Genomic DNA, 13,359 nt, shown 5'->3' with positions numbered 1-13,359 from the left:
TTTTCTGCTTAATTGTATTCAGTATTTTCCTTTAGTATTGCTTTTGTCGGTATATGTCCTCACATGTTTAAATATTTCACCTGTCTGGTAATTGCTCTGTCACTGACGTGAACTTAAAATCTTGGGTCACTCTTCGCTACCAGATATTCGGTTTTTGTTAGACTCATTTGTAGTCCCTATTTATCACATTCGTGATATATACTCGTATCTGAACGCAGACTCGTATTCGTCTGGTATTAGAATGACTTGGTCATCAGCTCAACTTAACGAAAACTCCTGTACATCACTAACAATGATTCCCGTTCCTCCATAGCTGTTCTTCCATCTTCTGAGAGACATTTCCGCGTATAAATTGAACAAGATGGGTCACATGCTGTAACCTTGTCTCAGCCCTCTTGTGACATTAATACGTTCTGGTGATTTTGGCCCTCTTTTAATCTGTATTTTATTATCTTTTTACATCGTCATCATTATCGTCTTCAAGGATTAGGTCTTTTGGCCAATTTAGCCGTAAGATTGTTCACACCATATCTTTAAGCGAGGTCCACGTTGCTCAGGTCAGTTTCATTATATTATATTGCAACTTTAACTAACCTATCATTAGATATACGTTAGTCGTGGAAGTACAGAAACGTTCCTGAAAACTCAGGAATTTAGAAATACAAGTCGCTGCGAAATGAAATAAGTACGAAGTGCGGGAAGTTACGACGAAATGGCCGCATGAAAAATGTGAAGAAATTGATAAAAAAATTATTGTCGGAAGGACAGACTCAGCACACAGGAAAGTCAAACCAACCTTAGGTGACATTAAAAGCAAGGGTGATAACATTAAGAGTGCAAGGGAATTCCACTGTTAAATGCAGAGGACAGAACGGATAGGTGGAAAGAATACATTGAAAACCTCTATGACAGGGAACTTTGTCTGATGTTATAGAAGAAGAAACAGGAGTCGATTTAGAAGAGATAGGGGATCCAGCATTAGAATTTAAAAGAGCTTTGGAGGACTTAATATCAAATAAGGCAGAAGACATAGATACATTCCATCAGCATTTCTAAAATCATTGGGGCAAATGGCAATAAAACGACCATTCACGTTGGTGTGTAGAATGTATGAGTTTGGCGACATACCGTCTGACTTTCGGAAAAATATCGTCCACGTAATTCCGAAGACTGTGAGAGCTGACAAGTACGAGAATTATCGCACAATCAGCTTAACAGCTCATGCATCCAAGTTGCTGACAAGAATAATATACAGAAGGATGGATAGGAAAATTGAGGATGTGCTAGATGACGATCAGTTTCGCTTTAGAAAAGGTAAAGGCACAAGAGAGTTAATTCTGCCGTTGCGTTTGATAAAGGAAGCAAGACTAAAGAAAAATCAAGACACGTTCATAGGATTTGTCGACTTGGAAAAAGTTTTCTACAATGTAAAATGGTGCAAGATGTTCCAAATTCTAAGAGAAATAGGGGTAAGGTTTAGAGAGAGACGGTTAATATACAATATGTACAAGAGCCAAGAGGGAATAATAAGAGTGGACGACCAAGAACGAAGTGCTCGGATTAAAAACGGTGTAAGAAAGGGATATAGTCATTCGCCCTTACTGTTCAATCTGTACATCGAAGAAACAATGATGGTAATAAGTGAAACTAAACTTAAAGGTGAAAGGATATCAATGATACTATTCGCTGATAATATTGCTATCCTGAGTGAAAATAAAGAATAATTACATGATCTGCTGAACTGAATGAACAATATAATGAGTACGGATTATGGATTGAGAGTAAATCGAACAAAGACGAAAATAATGAGAAGAAGCAGAAATGAGAACAGCGAGAAACTTAACATCAGGACTGATGGTCACGAAGTAGATGAAGTTAAGCAATTCTACTACCTAGGCAGTAAAATGACCAATGACGGTAGGAGTAAGGAAGACATGGCAGAATGGGCATTCCTGGTCAAGAGTAGGCTACTATTGTCAAACATAGGCCTTGATTTGAGGAAGAAATTTCTGAAAATGTATGTCTGGAGTACAGCGTTGTATGGTAGTGAAACATGGACTGTGGGGAAACAGAAACAGCAGAGAATCGAAGAATTTGAGATGTGGTGCTACAGACGAATGTTGAAAATTAGGTGGACTAATAAGGTAAGGAACGAGGAGGTTCTGCGCAGAATCGGAGAGGAATGGAATAAGTGGAAAACAGGATGATAGGTCATCTGTTAAGAAATGAGGGAATGACTTCCATGGTACTAAAGGGAGCTGTAGAGGACAAAAGTTGTAGAGGAAGACAGAGATTGTAATACATCCAGCAAATAATTGAGGATGTAGGTTACAAGTGCTACTCCGAGATGAAGAAGTTGGCACGGGAGAGGAATTGGTGGCGGACCGCATCAGACCAGTCAGAAGACTGATGCCACACAAAAAAAGGAGACATCCCAGAGCGGAGGAACTTCATCTCTGAAGATAATCAGATTTAGGGTCCAGCATTCGCCACCATGGCAACGCTCTTACTTTGTACAGCTTAATTAATGTTTCTTTCCACATATTATGCTATAATGTATGTTTTATAGTTCCACAGAAAGGTCTGAATCTGAGCAATTTTAGCTCTAGATCTGACCTGGTAAATTTAAAATTGCACCATAAATATTTAAACACTTTTACTTGGTCAATTATTTGTCCATCTGGGGACTAGCTCAGTACCCGAAGTTACCTGGATATTTAATTATTCCAGTCTTCTATTAATCCTTTCCCCTCTCTCTCTCCATTTCCCCCTCCTTCGTGTTTGTCCATCTCCTTCACCCAATCTCTCTCCACCTCCTTCACCCCTACTCTCTATCCATCTACTCCTTCCTCCTTTGTCCATCTATTCCTCCTCACTCTAATTCCATCAGCTCCTCCTCCCTCTCTTTGTCCATATATTTCTCCCAGTCTCCTTGTACATCCCCTCACCTCCCCTCTCTTCCATTTCCCCTCCCCTCTCTTTGGCCATCTCCTCCTTCTCATCTATGTCTACCTCATTCTTAGCCCTCTCTATCTGTCCATTCGCTCCTCCCCCTTGTCTCTCCACGTTATAACCCCACCCCAAACCTCAATAGCAGGCTAGTGGTTTTTACTCCCTTATTATTTCTTTCCCGACTGCTAATATGTTTACCAAATTTGATTCAGATTGTTCCAGGGGTTTACCATGAGCTTTTTACCCTTAGCTTTGGCTCGGCACGTACATGTCAAATATATTTCAGATATATTTAAGGTATTTCACATGTGTTTGTACACATATTTCAACTGTATCTCTAGCGAATTTCGTTCTGCAGTTTCACTTTCATGCAGCTCACTGTTTATGACGTCGTATGCCCTGAACTATGTGTCGTAGAATGATATATTTTTCCAAGTACTTTCAATTACACATGTGACAATTGTCTGCAAAATTTGTTGCGAATATAGTCGGTAGCAAAGAACTAATAAATTTAGACGCTGTGGATGATGGGGCAGTTTTTAACGCATGTCAGTGTTTGTGACTTCATATTTCTTGAACTATGTTTTGAACAAATATATGATTTTGCTCGTACATTCAGTGTTCTATGCGAATACTGTCTGCAAAATGTGTCACGAATACAGTTACCAGTAAAATAATAAATTAAAACGTCATGCTTCGTGCGGCAGTTTTACTGCACGAACAGTGAAAATTGGCAAGCGATAAACGTTTTCCTTTCGTAATTTTGTGAGAATTATGAGCAAGAAAAAGTTCCGTAAGGATTTGAAATGACGTGTAAAGTTTGTTGTCAGTCATTAAGTGCTCTCATTCTCAAATACTGAAGGAGTAAAATATGGGTATTCGCGCGATATGGGCAACACTGCTTTTTCACCCCACCCCTTTGACACGGGAATGTGGAACCCACACCCATTTTTATAATATGTATGGATATACTCATTCAGTGTACAGCAGTCGTTTTACTCAGTTTATATGTTTAAATCTGAACCTTTTCTTCAGATTTTTCTATTATAATTTGATCATCAGCAAACAACATCGTCATAAAATTACAATTATCACGTCTTAACATGGCATTCAATAAAATCAACCATTTACGAATGATATCGTCAGTATAAAAATTGTGGAAATGAGCCGACTTGTTTGATTTCTTCATTAATGTCAGTAGATTCTGTCCCATTCCTTACAACATGGATCCTTATTTTATTTTTGTATTGTGACTGAATTGTCGTAATCAGATGCGCTTGAACTCCCGTTTTCTCAAGTGATTCTCAAAACATCTTCCACTTTAACTTGTCAACCGCATCTTCATAGTCGGTGAAAAACGTAATAAACTGGTAAATTAAATTCTCGGTTACTTGTGCTACGATGAAAAGACGATCAGAACATGAACTACCTTTCCTAAAACCGTGTTGTACCTGTGTTTCCACATCTGGTGCTAATCTCTCGTTTACAATTTTAGCATACAGTTTCTAACAGGAATGTAACAGGTTTATTCCTCGGTAATTTGCGCACTGTGATTTATCACCTTTCCTGTAAGTAGGGTATATCAGAGCCTCATTCCATTCGTCTGCCACGTTTCCTCTCGGTGTCTATTTCTGGTTTTCCTTCACTATCAATCGACAGTATATCGTCTCTCTCTCTCTCTCTCTCTCTCTCTCTCTCTCTCTCTCTCCCCGTCGTTTTCTCTTTTTCTTTATTTAATGAAAAGTATCGGTTTGTTACTTTTAGAGTAGTGGATGGAAATATCTGTAAGTCGTGACGTCACTTATATTTCACACACTCGTAGTAACGGCTAAAATATACACTAACAATCATCAATGTTGCCACACAAGCAAATAATTCTGAAAAAAGGTACTAGGTTGGGTTGTGATAATTTACTTACGTTGACAACACACACGGATAGCTCAATAACACGCGTGGTTTGTTTAAAACTTAGTTAACGCACGATTAACAGCTATATTGCAGAGAGAGACACTATACAATCACCTACGTAGCTGCACTATTACTCTCAATGTTAAGTAAATTATTTGTTAAACACTGACGTTTTATACTGTTAATTATGATTTGAATAATATTTACGGCAGTGAAAACAAGATTTTTACCAGTTAGCGGTTTACTCATAAGCAAGACTGAGGCTCTTATTGTTATTTATTACCTTTGGGTTTGTCGTGTAAATTTAATAACAAATTTTCTGTAAAAATATTTTTTTCCTCAGAGAAAAATATTTAAAGTATTTTTGTCTTTTTGTCTTGTGGTTCAAGCGCCAAAATCATGTCATTAATTATATTTCACATAATGGCTGCCAAAGCACCATTACGACAAAAGAATGGCTGACGGCCAGTGATAAAACTTGAAGTCTAGAGATAATTAATTATTTTTACTTAATTATATTCACATGTGGAAGGGGAGAAAGAGATATGAACTGAGATTAAAAACAAATACTTTTCATACGTATATTGTGAAAAATCGTGTGCTTAGAACCAACCGCATACAAAAGCATTTAATAGGTTAGACGGCTGACACCAGAGTCATCATTTTATTAATCCAAGTCTTTGTCCCACAATTGTAGGTATAGAAATTGCATGATATGGTATATTCATAGTCTTTGTTATTCTTAGAATTTGTTACACAGAAATATATTTATTATTAATGTTTTTATCTCCAAAACACGTGAAGATGGAGAGATTTCTCGTTCCAAAATAACATGTCATCATTGCTAGTACATTTACATACATAAACATGTAAATCTGTCTTCGTTATTGACACAATTGACTTGTTTTTATCGTAACATATCCAGGAGACGGTACAATAGACATTTAAAATATTTTAACCATTCTTTAGACACCACGCTAGAGGTTGCGATAATCGATAGCGGTCCAGCACTTGCAACCTCTGGACTCGCTGGCGCTTGCAGCGTCACCGTGTGGCACGGACAGAGACTGGCAGATCGCACCGGCCGAGTCAGCTACAGGTCGTGAGCGATGTCAGATTTGAATAGCCTTCAGATCGCTAGGTTCGCAGTCTCTAGTTCGCGCATGTATTACGCACGTAATACCAGAATTGTGTTATCGTGCTTTTTGTATAAACCAGTTAATGTTTGTTAATGAGTCATTTGTATTCAAGAGAGATAGTTATGATTAGTTATGTTCCTGGTGTGCAGTAGCAGGACAAAGTTTTGTAAATGTTATTTACTAAACTATTCCAGTACTAATTATTATAGAATGTTACAGATTCCTACAACCACCCCACTCGTGCTAGCCTCTATCATCCCACTGCAAATCCCAGGGGTACCGATCGAAAACATCCTGCATTTGTGTGAGGTGATGACATGTTGCATCGACCTTCACATCACTTTATAGTTATTACATTTAATTATCAAGTATCTCGTTCTTGTTTATTCAAGTAATTTATAATTTTCTATTCTTTGTTTTGTCTCCCATGAATATAATGGTCTAGTTCACTCACATACCGACCCCAACGTCTCGTTTCCTTCTTAGTATTTCTTTCTTTCCTAAAGGAGACTTACTTACATAATCCTTTCTGTAATACACATTATTAGGTAATGGAAAGATTTTTAGATACACCTTCTCGTTGTCTATTATTAGCCTACTAATACGGTCATTCATAATCGTTAATCCCTTTTTAGCATATTTCTTTTTTTCGTTCCTAGTGCTACAGTGGCTACGTGCGTTACAATTTCTTTAATAGTATTGCATTCTCCATCTAGGTTGTTACTTGCTGGTTTCTCATTTAGTCTCTTTTGGTATAATAATACGATACTATATCGTTGGAGTAGATCCATCTTACAATTTCTTACATCCCACTGAGTGTTTATGACTGGTTTCTTCCATGTTTTAAAAAATATTTTGTCACTGCAGATTAAAAATCGATATGATAATACATCCAAGCTTCTGTAGACTCTTGTATCTTTTGTTCTTGCCAGTGGCTTTTCTTCTTTTCTTTTTTTTTGTAAGAATATAGTCTATTACTCGAGCAGCCCATGTAAATTTATAGATGTCACAATGTTTAAAAAATATCTTGATATCTCTGCACATTTTAATAATGATACGTAAAAGATGGCCATCCATATATTTCAAAACTTCCCACAGTTTTGGTCTCAGAACAGTAGCAAGGTTTTGCTAATCTATAAAGGAAGTGTGCAACTCATTTCCTACTGCTATAGATTTATCCTTTAGCTGTTGTAAAATACAGAGGTTATCTCTACAGGATCTTTCCTGCCTGTTCACACTCTGGTCTTCCCCGGAATAGTGGGGAGCCTTCTGTCACACTTTCTCATCCATAATTTTGCCAATAAGCGGCTCATATTGTAGTTCACACTAATACATCTGTAGCGGTTAGTGTCTAGAATAAGATTTTCACTCTGCAACGGAGTGTGCGCTGGTATGTAACTTCCTGGCAGATTAAAACTGTGTGGCGGACCAAGACTCGAACTCGAGTTCGAGTCTCGGTCAGACACACAGTTTTTATCTTCCAGGAAGTGTCATATCTTCGCACACTCCTCTGCAGAGTGAAAATCTCATTCTGGAAACATCCCCCAGGCTGTGGCTAAGCCATCTCTCCGTGCTATCCTCTGTACCAGGAGTGCTAGTTCAGGAAGATTCGCAGAAGAGCTTCTGTGAATTTTGGAGGTAGGAGACGAGATACTGGCAGAGTTGAAGCTGTGAGGACGGGGTCCTGGGGCCCTATTCTGTATCGTTGATACCGATCGGTGCAGCAGGTTAGCCTCAGTAGTGACGTCACTTTCGGTTCTTTATCCGAAGTTCCTATTCAGTAAGCTTCTGAGACCTGTTACCGATCGGTCCTCCCGCCGATTTTCGACAACTCTACCGAGAGGTTTTACATTTTGGTATGGCCCTCTCGTTCGGTTCTGATGGCTTATTTACATCTAGAATTTGTTATTTCAAACATATTGAGCGGTTTCAGGTTCGAATTTAGTGATTGTGTTACTGAAGAACCACCAGGACACATGTGGGTAGAAAGTGAGTTCATAATAGACTATTTTTCTTTGTTAGAAATATGGTTTGTATTGTTGTTACTGTGAATAATTGTGACGTAAAACAACAGTTTTGGCCAATATACTCGCAAAGTACCTGTTATTTTTATGTAATTAAGAATTTAAAAGAAATCATTAAATTTCAAAAGGTTGGCTCTCCTTACATATATCACATGAGTGTTAGCTGAAATTACTAATGACTTCATGTACTATTTTTCCGCAGATGGTTTACTTATTGATTATCAAAAGATGTTTAAAACTTTTAAGTAACAATGCAAAGGAATTTTGTGAAGCCTGTAGAGGAAACCTTCCAAAATTTCATACATTTACAGCTTATGCCCACATCATTTGGCAACGAAGTCAGCCTGAATTTCTTGCGGGTGGAATTCTGCAGAATAAAGGGCTGAAGGCATCCTGGTTGTTGTAACCAAGTCAATAAGGCATGAACTGCCGTGTCAGATATCATGGGTTTACATAATAATGGGTACGAAAATATTTTTTTCCTCTTTGTGTTTGTAACACATTCTGACACTTCGCTATTCGTCAAAGTTAAGCATTTTTCTGAAATATTCAATGTTATTTACCTGTAAGAGCGCGCTTTCTCAGAAACTAGTATCTTCGATTTCGTGATTTCCATATGTTTAAGGAATGAAAGATGAAATTGCTGTGCATGGAACAACTGACAGTGACGTTCATTCATAACTCAAATTCCGAAACGTAAAATCCAAAAGAAGACATCGATGTGAATCAGAACAAAATGACATATGTGACATTTATGACAGTTTCCAGAACACAGTCAATATCTATCATTATCATACATTTATGGAAGCACATGGCCAGTGAAATTTGAACATTAATACGTACTCTAACCACAATTTTCGGTACTGTGAAGAATAGCGTGCCGGTGCTGGTTTCTACCTGCTTCAAGATCTGCTGCTGTGGCGCTGCAGTTGGCATGCGCGGATAAGAGGTAGATTGCTTTTGATTGGTTGGTGCGAGGAGAACTGACAACAGCGCTTCAATTAGCTAGGGCCGTTCGACACCGTTTTCGAAATGCTTACAGAATAATGTTGGGCCTCTCCTTTGGAAACAAGACCGTTCGGTGCGCTTGCGTACCGAACCGATCGGCAAAATGGCGGAAAGATACAGAATAGGGGGGTCTGAGTCGTGCTTTGGTAGCTCAGTCGGTTACCGGAACGATAGCTCAGCGTGTTTGGTCAGAGAGTTAGCTGCCCTCTGTAATACAAAACTGAGTGAATGGGTCAACGAAGAGCCTGAACGGGTGTCATCGGACGTCTGCTCTGAACGAATTCAGTGAACAATACAACAAAATCAAGAAAAAAGTCGGTAGAGCACTTGTCCATGGAAGGCAATGGTCCCGAGTTCGAGTCTCGGTCTGGCACACAGTTTTAATCTGCCAGGAAGTTTCAGTTCATGTCTTTTTTTCTCCATCTAGAAAATGGAAATCACATACGATATTTCAGTACATTGATAACAGGTGAGTATAAGGTGCCTTATTCTTTTCTTGAAATTGTGTCCTCCAACTTTCAATAATTCCACAGGAATATTTGCAGGACCATTTGATCGGGCATTCTTCTTTTCGGCTAATGCACTGTTCACTTCTATCGTAATGTTCATATTTCGAAGCGTTTCTTCAGTCTTACATTCCTCCTCTTTTATACACTGGAGTATGTCTTCAGCTATTGGCTTATTAGATCTGCATAATGCTTTTCCCATTCCCTTAAAAGAAGTAAGTTGTTCATTGTTTTGTTTACTGATGTTTTCTTCTTTTCAGTAAGTGTCCTTCAGACTTCTATCTTTTGTATCCATCTGTTAAATTTCACTGTGAATGCATTTCTGTTTTCACATCTTGTTCTTTTCTCATTTAATTCTGTTTCTTAACTCCTGGATCATTGTCTGGTAATTTTCATCATCTTGTGATTTATTTGATAATCATTTTTTGTACAAATTCTTCTCTTCCCGCATCCTGTTCTCAAGGTTACCGACACCCATAGACGATTCTGTTTGTCTACACTCTTACTCTCTGCCTGCAATACCTCTAGGGCAATTTTGCTAATTGCAAAAATTAACATTCCCGTTTTCCCTTTCAACATTGTCATATTCTGACATATTTTTTAGTTCACATTCTAATTTTCGTAGAAATAAATCCTTTACGCTTAACTGCTTCAGGAGAAAGAGTCTGTACCGCATCTGCTCGTGTTTCTCTTCAATCTTCTGGCTATTCAGTTGTCCATTTCTTGTGTTTTCTCCTAATTGGATACGTCGCCTTTGAAAAACTAAGTGGTCATTAGATCCACAGTTGGTTCCCCACAAGGCTCTACAGTCTTGAAATACCCTTTTTTTAAATTTTTGCTTAGTAATGATGTAATCAATCAATGATTTATCCTGTAATGTGTATCTTTAAATATATTCCTGTAAATAGCGTGTGACGAGATAAACTCTTTTGGCTGCAAAAAAGAAATTATTTGTAGACCAATCTGAAGACGCCGATACGCATAATTGGCAAAACAGAAAATAATAGACTGTTTTTCAGCCACGACTGTTTATCTCTTCCAAACATTTATCAGTGCTTGCTGTATCATCCCATCATGAATTGGAAAAAGTGAATAGTGTGTTCAGAATTCTCAAGTTATACTTTTTACAGGATTCTGCAAAATTTTCTCCGGAACTATTACGATATTTTATCCATATTTATTCCATATTTTTCTTATAAATTTCCCCCTCCTAATCTAAAGGAACTACCTGATTTATGCGTAAACTATATTGCGATCTATTCCTGGTCATGTACCGTGCACTCCAGAATCCGTAACACAACAAAATAAAGCTTTTCTGTGAGATAAAGCTGGACCAAGCAGCCATTAACCTAGCGATCATAGTGTTCCGGAAGATACATAAACGCTATACAGGTAGAATGATGACGTAATGTTGGGTTATCATTCACAGTCATGACTTCTTGTACTGTCTTAAATATTCTTTACTTTAGTAAGGTTTTGTGTATCGTATTCACATCCTTTCCAATTCCTGGCGCTACTTGCCTAGCAAACAAGGCTGGCTTGGGTGGATGAAAGATGTCTACGTTTCCCAATTGGTCACGTGCAACTTTGGTCACTTGAAACTGGCACATCAGTTCTTCCAATAGTAATTACTATTATGCTGTTAAAACCTAACAGGTATTCCGTCCGAAACAGATCGAATATCTTGTTAATTAGATATCGGAATATGTCAGAACGACTATATTTCTGGATTAACTGTACTCAGCAGGGCCGCATTTATAAAAGTACTCATTTACTAATGTTAGCCTAAAATATTTATTATTGTCTCGTACTGATCTGATAATTTTTGATAATTTTAGGAAAGTCGCTATTCCTAATAAAGAGAGCTTATATACGTAACCTATTACCTCAGAACGGTAAAAACGTACACGACAGACAACTGAAAAGTATCTTCTTTATCTAACTTAATATTGGATGTTGCTGTGAAATTACGCAGCGCATACTCAATGTCGTATAAGGCGTATAAGTCATGAACGATATCCATTACCAGATGTTCTTCCAATGTGTGTAGCTATGACTGTTAATAAGCATGGTATTGTTTCGCTGAAAAAGAAATGGAGATCGGTAAAACATATATCATGAAACATAGTAAAATTTCTCTTAATTTTGTTTTATTTATTGATTTATTTTGCCTAAAAATTAACAAGATAGAAATACAGATACTTCAATTAAAACATTATAAATTATTTTAATACAAAACAGTTGATTTTTACGAATGTATAAAAAGTACACAATACAGACATGAAAAAATTGGAAGCAATTTTGACAGGGATTTGATGTAATCCATTTTAGATGCATGGCGGTATAATTTTGATTCTATCTACACGTTGTGTTTTCTGCCACGTTCGTTTAAAACTAATCAAATCTTGAAAAGATTTATTCGTTTACTTAAATTCTGGTGTTTGCCAAATCAGTTTTCAGAAGTTTCACTTTTATTTTGATATAACAATGAAATAGGAAATCAACACTGAGATTCTATTCCACGATTCAAGATGGCCAGAGTGCCAGGAGTCGTTTTATTTCCTACGAATGACACAAAGAATTTTAAATAATTTCCATCAATTAGTCATTATTTCAAAACACAAATTAAATGTTCTGCTTGTCTCAAAGAAGCGAGAAACTTAAATGGATGCAGGTATAAGAGATAAATATTGGTGAATACCGAGTTTCATTCTCATTCAGATTCCACGTAGCAAGTTCCGATTTGAGGGGTCTTTTTTGGAGGATAAAATAAAAGAGTATCGGACGAAAAGGAATACAATTTTTTAGGTTAGAACGGTATTTGTCATCCTAAATGACCAGTGCTATTTTTGCTGATAAGAAAATGTGACAAGAGTAGCTGATCAGAATAGCTAGATTTGAATAAATTATTGCTTCCGCGTATTGTTACAGAAATATCGTCGTACACTAACAGTAGAATGTGCGTTATGACAAAATATGTGTCAAAGAGATGCTTATGCTAGGTATAAACTCTGTTGGTTAAAAATTGGGTGATCCAGCTCTCATCGCTTTCTTGGGACATGGAAATGTAATATGAACAGCCGATAGGAACAACGTAAACCTAAACTAGCTGTCTTCTATTCCTCTAGTGTTGAGACAGGTTTCCGTGACTGCAATAGTTAAACCGGTTGTATCAATATGCAGGAAATCGATTATCGTTTACTTTATACCTGCAAACACGCTTTGAATATGGAAAAGCTCTGTCGCAACCTCGACATTGTATTCCAGTCCTAAAATATGTCGTTATGTTTTATTAGCTTCTAGTATCCCGTCGGCAATGTAGTCGTGAGATATATTTGATAATCACGCAATAGAATTTCTATTCTGTAATGCTGTACGCAACACTAGGACAGAAACACGGTCAGGTATCATACTACAAGCTATGCTAAAATGACGAGAGACATAGGTGAATTGGTGGTGCCTTCTACGTCAATCGCATACTCGTAAATTCACAACTAAAAGCTGAAAATCTAGACATTAAGTTTCTCCACATAGCAGTTCGTCTCTCCACTTTCTGTGGCCCAGGACCACTATCATAATTATAGATAAATTACACTTTTATTTTAAACAGACCTCGGGAAATTATAAATAATATATTTGCAAAAATAAATTAAATATAGTACATTTGTACAATTTTGGCCGATTCCATTTGTTTTCAGCACTTTTAAGCATGCTAAATAAATCAATAAATGTCCATGGCAGGAACATTTTAGACAGCTTGTTCTTCTGCAGCTTCCTTACAAGCGAATCGTACCGTGATAGCACTGGAAAAGAAAATGAAGT

General features: G+C 37.3%; 1 protein-coding gene across 1 annotated transcript in view; it reads right to left on the bottom strand.

The window, feature by feature from the left end:
* Positions 1-11,714: 11,714 nt before the first annotated feature.
* LOC126162588 (ATP-binding cassette sub-family C member 4-like) overlaps positions 11,715-13,359 on the bottom strand; it is a 166,760-nt gene continuing 165,115 nt past the window's right edge. The window contains exon 25 of the mRNA XM_049919190.1: positions 11,715-13,340. Coding sequence (XP_049775147.1) covers positions 13,314-13,340 — 27 coding nt within the window. The 3' untranslated portion in view covers positions 11,715-13,313. The remainder of the gene's footprint in view (positions 13,341-13,359) is intronic.

This window comes from Schistocerca cancellata, chromosome 2, assembly GCF_023864275.1.
Source record: "Schistocerca cancellata isolate TAMUIC-IGC-003103 chromosome 2, iqSchCanc2.1, whole genome shotgun sequence".
In the NCBI taxonomy this organism is placed as follows: domain Eukaryota; kingdom Metazoa; phylum Arthropoda; class Insecta; order Orthoptera; family Acrididae; genus Schistocerca; species Schistocerca cancellata.
Note: the sequence above shows the minus strand (reverse complement) of the source record. Positions and strands in the feature narration are given on the sequence as shown.